The sequence below is a fragment of the Galeopterus variegatus genome, unplaced genomic scaffold (genome assembly GCF_000696425.1).
Source record: "Galeopterus variegatus unplaced genomic scaffold, G_variegatus-3.0.2 Scaffold9, whole genome shotgun sequence".
Lineage (NCBI taxonomy): Eukaryota > Metazoa > Chordata > Mammalia > Dermoptera > Cynocephalidae > Galeopterus > Galeopterus variegatus.
In genome coordinates, this window is record NW_007726120.1 from 903812 (window position 1) to 916053 (window position 12242).

Sequence of the window (12242 nt, forward strand, 5' to 3'; positions counted from 1 at the left end):
CTTTAAAAGCATTCTTACCTCTTTGCTTTCTTCTAGTTCTGACTCACTGCTGAATTCTTCAGTATTTAAGTTTTCAAAGTCAGACTCTCCAACAGCAATTGGCACTGTTACAGTAAGGCTGGGGTTGTTTATGAATGACATGTAATCATTTTCATCGATCACATATTTTTCAACACTGCTTCCAGTACCTACACCACTGGTGGTTCCATTCCCATCTTTAAGATAATTAAGCTCTTTGCTTATTTCAATTCCAGTATTATTGGACATGCAGCTGTCTATTTTGTTGCCTTCATGGATTTCTATAGCTTTTCGCTTTCTAAAAAAAGCTTTATGGAAACACTCCCGTATTTTATTTTTCACATAATCAATTCCCTTTTGCATCCTTCCTACTGCTATCTGGAGATTGTTCATTTCATTATCATCATCTGTAGCAGCAAGGTTGTCTGAGCTAAATGAACTCAACAGTAAGGCCAGAAAGAGGTTCAGAACCTAAAAGAAAAAAATTCTATATTAATATCGAAGTATGTATAAAAATAACAGCCTAAACAGGGAACTCAGATCTTTGCTAAAATTATTTCAACAAATGCTTCTTGAATGCTTACCATATTTCAGATACTATTTAGAGGACCTGATATCTTCCACCTGCTCTAACAACAAAATGGTAAAACAAGCACCTTTTCTTTCCTGCTGAGAACAACAACAGGAAAGCAAAGCTTCTGATATTTAAATTGTGTCTATTCAGGCTTGCCAGGGAAAAGACAAAATTCCATCCTTATAGTTTTTGCCAACGAGAAAAAAAGGGATATTTTCATTCTAATCATTTTACTTCATCTTTGTCTAGGGAATGTCTAGCTTCATGTGTGTAAATAATGAATTTATTTATTTATTTAATGGCCTGCTGATATGTATGAAAACAATATACTTGAAACACAAATTCCTTTGGTCCAATGGCCACAAACTATTACAACAGCAGAAATTTCTAAATGCAAATTATATAAGGTTTAACATGTTTCCCATCAAATACACTTTGAAATTTATGCTTTCAAGTAACTCAACAGATGGAGAAAAATCTAAAATTATTCTAAGGTTTAGGCTAGACCCATATAATATAAATTACTTTTTTTGTGTGGAGAAAACACGAGGAAATCTTAACTCTCAGAGTACCACTAGGATACACAGAAAAAATTACCCAGTTAACTGACAAATTATGATTAATGCAGGATTTCATTATTTTTGATATAAAAGGAAATTTATTAATGGGGACATTTTTAGTAGGAAATATAGTTATTGAATTTCAGAATATGTTACATGTTAGGAAGAGACATACAGAGCAAAAACCCCAGTTGGTTTCCTTATTTCTATGTCAGATTTTATTCAGAATCCAGAGCTTCCTAATTTAATACTCTGAAAAAAAAAAATGCATGCCCACAGGTATCTCGCTACCATTCTTTCGAGCAATTTCATTTGAAATGTGTCTCTCAAAAGGAAGGCCCAATATGAGGGCATAAAGAAATTCTTTGTCCATGCATAATTGAGGAATTTAAGCATTAAAATGCATAAATACAGAAACTGTGTTTCTACAGTAGTACTTTTAAGTCACAGCTAAAAGTACATCCTTTTAATCTGGATAGTGTTTTTACATATGAATGATTTAAACTGTAATAATTTACTTTTTAGTAAAGCAAATTCAGGGAAGAAAATATTTAAGTTACCTGGATACTTACAATACATAACTAAAACATAATGCTCTACTTCATTAAAATTTGTCTTCAAAATTTGGTAGTGTGCAACATGTGCCTCTAAGTAAGCAAACAATATGAACTATGAACATGTAAAGAGCAATTCCAATAGAGAATAGATAGTTGTATTTTTAGATTTAGTACAGATTATTACCTTATGAAGATAATATTAGGATAAAATTAGTCATAATGATAAAAATGTATTTTCTTTGAAGAAAAAAAAAAAAGAAAAAATGAATATTTATGCCCCCTAAGCTTTCGTAGATACATCTCATTTAATCCTCACATCAACCATATGATTTTAGTTTTGTTATTATACTGTCATAGATGGGGAAGCTGAGCCTCAGAGAAATTAAGTGACTTGCTTGTGCTCTCAGAATGCTGGAGGGGGATTTGAGTCTAGGCCATTTACTAGGAAACCACAGAGATATGTTTACCATATCAGGCCACCTTCCTAACTACTGTCTGATCTCATTCTTTTTTATGAGCATTTGTAATACATACATACCACTAGGTTTCCAATCACCATGACCAACATGAAAACAATAAGGCACATGGTTTGGCCAGCGACCTCCATACAGTCCCACATGGTCTCTATCCACTCCCCACACAGCACGCGGAACACAATCAGGAAGGAGTGGAAGAAGTCATTCATGTGCCAGCGTGGAAGTTGACAGTCACTGGAGATCTTGCAGACACATTCTTTGTAGCTCTTACCAAAGAGCTGCATGCCGACCACAGCAAAAATGAAGACGATGATGGCCAGCACCAAGGTGAGGTTACCCAGAGCCCCCACAGAATTGCCAATGATCTTTATCAGCATGTTCAGTGTGGGCCAGGACTTTGCCAACTTGAAGACTCGGAGCTGTAATCAAGTGAAAAGATACTCTTAGTAGTAATCACAGTATAATTTTGGAAGTTAAACATCATTTTATTAGTATGCCATATTGTAGACCCATAGGGATGTAAAAACTCAAAGCATACTAAACTAAATTAATTTCAAATCCAGAAAAAATAGTGTTAATAATATCGGAATTGTAAATTAGATCATAATATCATTTAAGTGCAAAAATAAAAAGGATAAAACATTTCAGAAGTAATAAAATATATTTGATTCATCAAAATATATACCCATGAAAACTAATATTTTGCCTAGGACATTTTTAATTTAGCAAACTAATGTCATCTTCAGACTTTATTTAAGAGAATAAAAATAAATATTTAAAGTACGAGTACATATTTTTAACAGGCAATTATAAAATAAAAATGAAATAAACTAATATGATTAAAAACATATAGAAAGGCTTCTCTTCAATTTGAGAAAGTACACATTATGCTTAATATCCAATTACAATTTCACGTATTTTCAATAAAAACTTTTGCTGTTTGTAGTTCAAAAAGTTTGTCATACAATCACTTAAAATGCTGGTAGCACCAAATACTTGCCCATATTGCTTTAAAGTACAGCTTTAAAGTACATTAACTTAAGTAGGGTTGATAAAAAGCTAAGATTAATTTGGGCCTAAGGTTTTTATTATTTGCATATCTTTATAGACTGTAAGGCCAAGAAAAAATTATGAATTTAAAACATAATTTTAGAAGGTATGTGCATTTTTTAAATATGCACTACTTATCTAATCATTGTGAAGTATTTCAACCATTTTTATCATTCTTAGAAAACAGTTTAGGGCCGAGCCTGTGGCGCACTCGGGAGAGTGCGGCGCTGGGAGCACAGGAGCGCTCCCACCACAGGTTCGGATCCTATATAGGGATGGCCAGTGTGATGCGCTCACTGGCTGAGCGCGGCGTGGCCAGTCACAAAAAGGACAAAAAAAAAAAAAAGAAAACAGTTTATATTTAGCTTTAAAAAGAATATTTACATATTTTTCTTAGAATATCATGTTGATGTAAATTTGAAATATCATTAAGAGTAAATACACATTGATTTAATTTCAAAATAAATGCTGTGCAAATGAGAGAGAGGATATAAACATGGTCTTTGCAGATACCAGTCTGAATGATCGCAGCACAGACAATCCCTCCACATTTGACAGACCAAGCTCCATTAAACTGAGGCTGACAATAATTCCATCAAAGATATTCCAGCCCTCTTGGAAGTAATAATAGGGATCCATGGCAATGATCTTGAGAACCATTTCTGCTGTGAAGATCCCAGTGAAGACCTAAAGTAAAAATAGAGATCAGTACTTCAAAAGTACTGAAAAACTTCAATGCTGCAAGAATTTATAAAGAAAAACAGTAAATAATCATGAGTAAAAATACCTAAAATTTAAAGTGAGAGGGCTGGCTGTTTAGCTCAATTGGTTAGAGCAGGGTGTTATAATACCAAAGTCAAGGTTCAGATTCCCTTACTGGCCAGCCACCAAAAATAAATAATAAATAAATAAATAAGTAAAATTTAAAGTGAGAAAATGGGACAAATCAATTCAAGTTTAGCATTCTCTCCCCCCCCCCCACCTCCACTGGGTACTATTTTGTTAAGTGGATTTGTCTTATTTAGAGAATCTGCTGGATTTCCAGGAAAAACACTGATTTTTTTTTTCCTTTTTGTCTTTTTTACTGACCGGTAACGGGATCGCAACCTTTTGTCTTTTTTACTGACCGGTAACGGGATCGCAACCTTTTGTCTTTTTTACTGACCGGTAACGGGATCGCAACCTTTTGTCTTTTTTACTGACCGGTAACGGGATCGCAACCTTTTGTCTTTTTTACTGACCGGTAACGGGATCGCAACCCTCGGTGTTGCACCCACACCGCGCTCAGCCAGTGAGTGGGAACCGGTCTCCACATGGGATCCGAACCCTCGGCAGGAGCGCTGCTGCGCTCCCAAGCAATGCACTCTCCAGTGCGCCACTGGGCCGGCCCCAAAAACATTGATTTTAAAACATTTTATTGTCTGCATTTGAAATCTGATACTAAATAATAGCTAATAAATTATTGCCCTTTTTGGTATACTATGCTTCTACCATAATCACAACCAAATTTGTTTTTTGGGCATTACTGCATCAGGAACAAATTCACATATTATTGGAAGTTATTAAAAAATTACTTTAAATTTAGTAAAACACATATTTTGTTCTCGATTTTGTGGTGTTTTTTTTTAAAGGGACACCATCTTACTTCTATAATTTTATAAACATTTCTGAAACAAGAGTGGGTTTGCCACAAATGTTTTATGATAATTATCTCTGGATGCTTGTCTCAGAATTAAGGTTAATGCATTAATTGAGTAGGGAACTGCAGATTTAATTGAAACCAGCCGGAGAACATTCTCAGTATGCATATAACCATAATTAAGATTAATAAATTATTTGAGTGGCTACATAAATGTGTATTTGACAACAGAAAGAAAAACAACAAAACAAACTCAACATTTGTTTTTTAACTCAAAACCACAGGCGAAGAAACACAAGGACATGGAGAGTCATGAAATCACTTTTGCAAAAAGTCTTTTAAAGGAATTCTTTAAATTTACTCTAGGTAAAAGTTGCATTTTATGACTGTAATGGTAAGCTTACCATTAATCAAGGTAAATCAGCCTTTACCTTGGAGAAATTCTGTCAAGATAGCAGTATTAAAATTATTTGGTTTCCTAAAACATTAATTAAAAGAAATCTTGATCTACTATTATAAATGTATAAATACAGCTAATGCCTCATTTTTCCAATCACAAAAAGCCTAAGGGAAATACCCATCACAGAAAAAACAGCTTAATGGCAGTTAGTCATTCATTCACTCAAATAGAAATAAAATGCATTTTAAGCAAGCCTAGCACATGAAAATCCAGATATATGGAAATATATGGTGGAAAGAACATTAAAAACTGATTTTCCCATTTTATAGAACAACTCATCATGGGATTTTTTTTTTTTAAATAGTGAGTTTCCTAGCTGAATGTAAATTAAGTTCTAATTTACACAAATTTGATTTCTTATATAAAACTTTCAGAAGCAGCTATTATTTGAAATATGCACTCTGTTCATAGAAATATATTAGTTAAAGTGAGTTAGAAACTATCCAGGTAAATGATCTACAAATATCTCTTCCTACAGAATATCATAAGGTGATATTTTCAGCTCTTCTAAAATGCCTAGATCTCCAGCATTTAAAAATCTATACCCTAAACTTCATCCAAAATATAATCCCACTTTAAAAGTAATATTTTAATTACAATTTGATATTAAAAAGCACAATTATATCTCTTTAAATGTTTTAAATTTAGGCCCAATTGGGATTGTTTTTGGTAGATTTTAGTGTAGGTTTGCCATGGTCAGGTTGGAAATGTTTGTTATGATGAGGAAGTGCCTAACCTACTATGACTGATGGGCTATTTTTGCTATAGAATCTGTAAGATGGGTGCATGGGTTTTATAATGGTTAAAAAAGAAAAAAAAAACCATAGTCTCTCATAAGAACAAAGAACATCTTAGAGAAACTCAGTAAAGATTTGAGACTTCTTGAGACTCAAATTTGATCAATCCAATCAACAGGGAAGTGATGTAGTTTTTCTGTACTGCAGAAACAAGATACAAAAACGGGCACATTGACCTAAGTCAAGACTGAAAGTTCCATAACTCTTTTACATTGTTTTGTTATCAATTCAACCCAAACCTCAGTAAGGCAGTATGCAATCACTAGAGAGTAATAAACTAGAAATTCTAAATTGTTTTAATGAGCAAATTATCAGCTCCCCACAAAATATACCATGCAACCATCTGTGGTGTATAACACAGTCCAAAGTCAGCTAAGTACCTGTGATATAAGGAATTCTCTCTTTCTCTCTCTCTCTCTGCATCTATATTAAATACATATTTTTTCATATGTATAAATATTTAAAATATCAAATAAGAGTATCAAATAAGGTTATATGAGAAATTACCCTGTAAACTATGCAGTGCTTTATTGATATAAGATGCTTTTATTAATTATAATAAGGAGGTTTTAGCCAATAGAAATCATCGGTTTTACATATTCTCCTATTCTTGTGGTTAGAAATAGATAACTCAAGTCTGTTTCCTGTCATTTATGCTCCCTATCTTGATGAGCCTTGTTTCCCCAACACTAACCTGAACTTACTGATGGGTCTATCACAAACAATCTATCAGGCATCAGTCTCCCATCCCTCTTCTCTACCTCATTATTTCAGTCACTGTCTGTAAAGTCATAGAATTCCAGAACTAGGGAGGGACATAAAAAGTAATCTAGTCCAACACACTCATTGTTTATTATGTGTGTTGAGAAAACAGACCCAGGGATCTAAGTGACTTTTTCAGGACCGCACAGTTATTTAGTATGAACTACTTGGACTAGGACCCAGATTTGGTGCTTTAGTCTGGTGTTTTTCCACTTGGTCATCCTGTAATGCAACATTTCTTATCCTGTGCTTCCATACTCAATTGCTTCAGCATTGGAAATCTATAAAACCACAATTTTCTGCTTCACTTTGGCAAATTTCCAAAATCTTCCTTTACCTGTTCAACTTCCCTAATTGTCCAATATCCTGGGAAAAATACAAGAGCTAGAATTAAAATATTTTCCATTAATATTTCAAAGAAAAGTTCGAGAGGTTAACAGTGTATATAATTAGAGGAAGGAAGCTGTTTATTGAGCACATTACCAGGCATAGTGCTAGGTGTTTTCACATTACCTCATTCGACCTTCACAACTTTGGGAGATGGGTATTATTCACCCATTTCAATAACAGAAAACAAAGACTCAGATTGTTTATCATACTTGTCCAGAAGTCATATTATTAGTAAGCATTGGCAACTGAATTCGAAATGCAGTTCTGTCTGACTCCAAAGCCCAGGTTCTTTCACAAAAACATGCTACCTGAAGGAGCCTTTTTGGGGTAGGAAATAAGTGGGTTATTTATTGAGTGACTACCATGTAAATACTATTGAATATACAACAGAAAAATAGGACAGGACCTCTGCCATCGAATAATTCATAATGGATTTGAAAACCAAGAATCACACAAAAAGAAAATATTTAATATTCAGCCATGTTTTGTTCACAAATGTATTAGGAATTAAAAGTGTTAAATATGGGCTGAGTGTCATGTTAGAGAAGATGGGGCTGGGATTGGTCCTTAAAGATACAAAAAATTGAGATGAGCTTAGTTGAATCAGAACACTCTAAATGTGAATATAGAAGCAGTGAACAGAAATATTTTCCTGTATGTAAATATATAAACATTTGAGTGGTATTTGTGTGTACAGTGACAAGGCTGTTCTAACAGGACTGATGGTGTCTGATTAGGAAACATTGGACAATAAGTTGGTATAGGAAAGATGGGATCAGATAAGGATTCTTAAAAGCCTGGTAAAAGAGTGTTGAGCCGCAAATATAGACAATAAATATTTTAGTAAGATGAAAGCATACTGAGTGCAGAACTCTAGAAATATTTCAATAGTAGTCATGGGATTAAAAAAAGAGATGCCTTGAAAGAAGAAATAATGGTTTTATGTGTCAAGTTGTATAGAAGAAATAAAGGCAAAGTAAGGCAAAATGGCTATAATATTTTCTGAGGCTGGAAGACCACTACTAAAGGTAACATATGACTCAAATGAAATTGATAGTACTTTTAATAAACTTTGGGAAAGGTGATCTTTTAGCTGTGCACATATTGTGTTTAAAGTAATCATTGGACAATGATGTATAACAGCTGGAAATATAGGACTGGAACAGCTTATACTAATAAAGTAGATACTTCCTAGAATTGTTAAGTATATAAAAACATTGAATGATAAATATAGTCTTAATAGGTATAAGAAGAGAAGTCCAAAAAAAAGGAGGCAGGATAGAGTGTTCGGAAAGATCATGGAAACTATAAGGAAAAAAAATCAGTATCACAAGTGCCAGAGACAAAGAAAATCCCAAGAACATGACAGGAGTTCTACTGAGTCAAGTAATGCAGAGACATTAAGGTCATTTTATTCAGTTGTTCGTCCAGTATCCCCTTTTGCCTTTCTGTTGGGAATTGCTTCTCCACCTGCATGAGTCATCAGGACTACCATGTTTTCACATGCTCCCACCCCGCCAAGGCAGATTAAACCAGAGGTGAGCATATGAGCCAAACAGAGTCCTATCCTGAAAGTCTTTGAACTGGAACTCAAAAAGAGATCCAGTGTTTTTCCAGTGCAAAGGTTTTAAGATATAAAACCAGTGAGCTATGACTGAATGTTTCCTGACCTAGAGACAAAAGACACAGTGAACGTTTGGGCTATATCCAAAACCTTGATTAAAGCTGTTCCCGAAGCCCAATCACAATATTGCCCTTTACATGGTTTGGTAGTCTACCTTTTCCTTTCATTCCACGTGTCAGTCACCCTCCTCCTCACCATTCCAAGTTTGTTTGAGTTAGTAAAAAGGAAGGTCTTTGTAAATAATCTATGTAAACCCTTTTCCTACTTGTTCATCCATTTCAATATTTTCCTATATATTTAGGAGGAAGTGTACATCAGCACACATAAACACAAATGCACACTCAAGTAATTTGAAACAAAAGTATGGCTAAATTACAAATGCATTTTTACTAACTATTTCTTCTCTTGTATAAATATCATTGAAGTACTTTATTAGGTAATTCAATTAGAAACAACTATGCCCTTTTTTAAATATAGCTCAATCCTTAGGTCAACCCTTCAATGGACATGATTTCTCTAGAAGCTGTGTGGGTTAAAACTGCATGTTTGGGGAGCCAGAATTAGATATCAAGATTTCTCTGGGTTTAAATTTCTAGCAAGAACAACTGTAAAGATTTTGAGGAGTTTAGAATTGATAAGACACCATGATGAATAAGGATGGACATTAGCCTAAACAATCAACATTCATTACATTTGAATTTTAGACCATATTTCTGAGATTCCCTGTAGTATTCCTTTAGATATTTCTTCCTATGAAGAAAGAGAATATAATTTTGGGGTTCAATGCAGCATAAATTGATTTTTTCCTATGGTCTATCTTTCCCACCCCTGCCTAAGAAAATAAGTGAGCTTCAGATGAACTTACCAAATTTCCTACAGTCAACACACTACTGAACTGCTCCGTCATGGGGTAGTGCTCCATGGCCATAAAGAGGGTATTTAAGACAATGCAGATAGTGATGGCCAAGTCAACGAACGGGTCCATAACAATTAAATTCACAAGATGCTTTACTTTTAACCATGCACCACAGCAGTCCCAGATCAAGAACACATTGGCAAATCTATACCAACATGGTGGACATTTCTGTCTGGATTCTTCAAGTTCTGGGGAACAATAAAGAAGAATAGAAAATAATAAAAATGAATTGTTGTTGCTAGTATATTATACATTATTTGATAAAATTGACACTTATACTTGGGAAGGGAAGTTCATGTTACTTAGCTTAACAAACTTAAGACAATTCCATTAAATATTTTCAGAAAATGCTCATTAAAAATGTCATGTAGATCAACTTTCTTTTGTGAATAGAGAAAATAAACACTTTGAATTTAATATTTTGCTTCAAAATAACTAGGTAAATTATTATTATTTTTTTTGGTAAATTATTGATTAAATTACTATATTCTCTTTATCAAAACAGAATTTTTAAATAAGCTTTATAGAACTATTAAATGTATCAAATAATTGTTTCTTTTGAAAGTACCTTTTTTTAGAACACTGTTTAAAGCTTTGATTCTCATTAATATGTGTGACTCTTTCACTTCTCTGATTGTTTTCACATCAGCATTGATCTTGCACACAATGAGAATGTGGTATGTCCTTCTTTTTAGTATAGATTCAGACCAAATCTACTTGTGTGATTTATTCATATCTTTTAAAATTTTATTCTCACATATAAAAAAATCACTAGGAATTTTAATGGGTGAAGCCTATTATAAAATAATTATGTGACTAGATGTCTAATACATCAAAAGGGCATGATACAAAACATAATTGATGTTATTGATGTTTTCTAAAGAACATATGTTAGCCATGACTTACATAATTGACTCAAAAAATTGCATTACTAATATAATATCCCTCCAAACTTCAAGTAGTTGGGAATGTTGAATGTATGATCAAGGGAGAATAGTTGCTGCCCCCTCCTGTGTGTTAAAATCAACAGGCATTTGTCTCAGCTGTTTTTGTAGGAATGTAATAGTTGCTGTGTAGGTAGAAGATGGAGAGGAGACCATTGTTTAGAGTCTTTGTTGGAGTGGAGCACAGGTTTTGATTTGTTCAACTCGTTCACATCCCTCCCCCAACCTCCATGCCTGGAGAATAGACTAAAGCATGACAGAAATATTTCCTTGTGCCTCTATGTACCAAGACTTAAAAAGGAAAGTGTTTATTCTATTTGCATAAGGGTAATGTAACATAATAAATCCTCACTGATATAATGTCAAGTGGTGAACGATCACTCTGCAGACAAGATATGGGGCCAAGTCAAAAAGAAATGAGGCCAATATTAGTTTTTATAATCAATGTGATAATAATATAATTTATACATTACATACTTAGGTCTGTTATACAGTTCTGATCTTGGGCAAGACACTTAAGTAATTCTACAAGAAAAAGGAATAGTTCCACAAACACATAATCATAGAAAGCTGACTATCCCATGGACTGCTTCTTACCCTCCATTGTGTTGGTCAGAATGCTGGCTATGCTCATGGCTCTTTGCCTTCCAGAGGAGTCCTCCAGCATCTCCATTGAAATTTGATAAGAACTTAGTCTTCTCTTTCTGACTTCCGTTTCAGTGGTGGTGCCCTGCAAACCAAATACTGATGGCTCAAACCACCCTTTTCAATGAATAATACACTGCAGTAGCATTTCTTTGGAAAATCATGCTACATGCAATTTTTCCAGGTAACAATTTTTCAGGTAATAATAGTTAAATTTATCATTAAGCTATAAACACTTTTTAAAAAAGTTATCAAAGGCAATACCCTTAAACAGGAATTCACTGGTTGGATGCAATTGTAAAAGGCAATCATGTTACAGAAATATTTAATTAATCTGTCAGAATTTTCAGGGAAATTTTTCAGAAGTATGCTAAAATCATTTATTGTTTTCTCATTCAAATACAAAATATTTTTTAGTTTATATGAGTGATTAATAATAAGATCAATCTTCCCCCCAAATAAATACTATGATTATATAGTCTCAAGGCTGAATTATTTTCTTTGAGGCTATATTGACAGTATTGACATATATGGGCCAATTTTTCTTCAATGCACAAACACAGATGTACAATGAAATGTGTGTGCTTTCCTGAGATTTCTTTAATTATTCCTACATGCAATCCTATATGAAATCAACACATTTTATTATAGAGTCATTTTAAAATAGCACTGTAATACTGACAGTTGTATGAAAACTTCCTGTTATTAATATATTGGCCATTACAATATTTAATTTTAATAATGTGAATTTCTAGAATATTAATAGATAATTATAAAATTCTGGGTGAACATACATCTGTAATAAAGATTTGATTGTCAAAGTGCCCATT

General features: G+C 33.5%; 1 protein-coding gene across 4 annotated transcripts in view; it reads right to left on the minus strand.

Moving 5' to 3' along the window:
- Nucleotides 1–12242, minus strand: part of SCN3A (sodium channel, voltage-gated, type III, alpha subunit) — an 87444-nt gene that overhangs the window by 40106 nt on the left and 35096 nt on the right. For all 4 annotated transcript variants that reach the window (XM_008584281.1, XM_008584142.1, XM_008584340.1 and 1 more), the window contains exons 12-16: nt 11365–11497; nt 9773–10011; nt 3749–3922; nt 2248–2604; nt 19–489 (exon numbers count right to left, since the gene is read on the minus strand). In XM_008584281.1, coding sequence (XP_008582503.1) covers nt 19–489; nt 2248–2604; nt 3749–3922; nt 9773–10011; nt 11365–11497 — 1374 coding nt within the window. The remainder of the gene's footprint in view (nt 1–18; nt 490–2247; nt 2605–3748; nt 3923–9772; nt 10012–11364; nt 11498–12242) is intronic.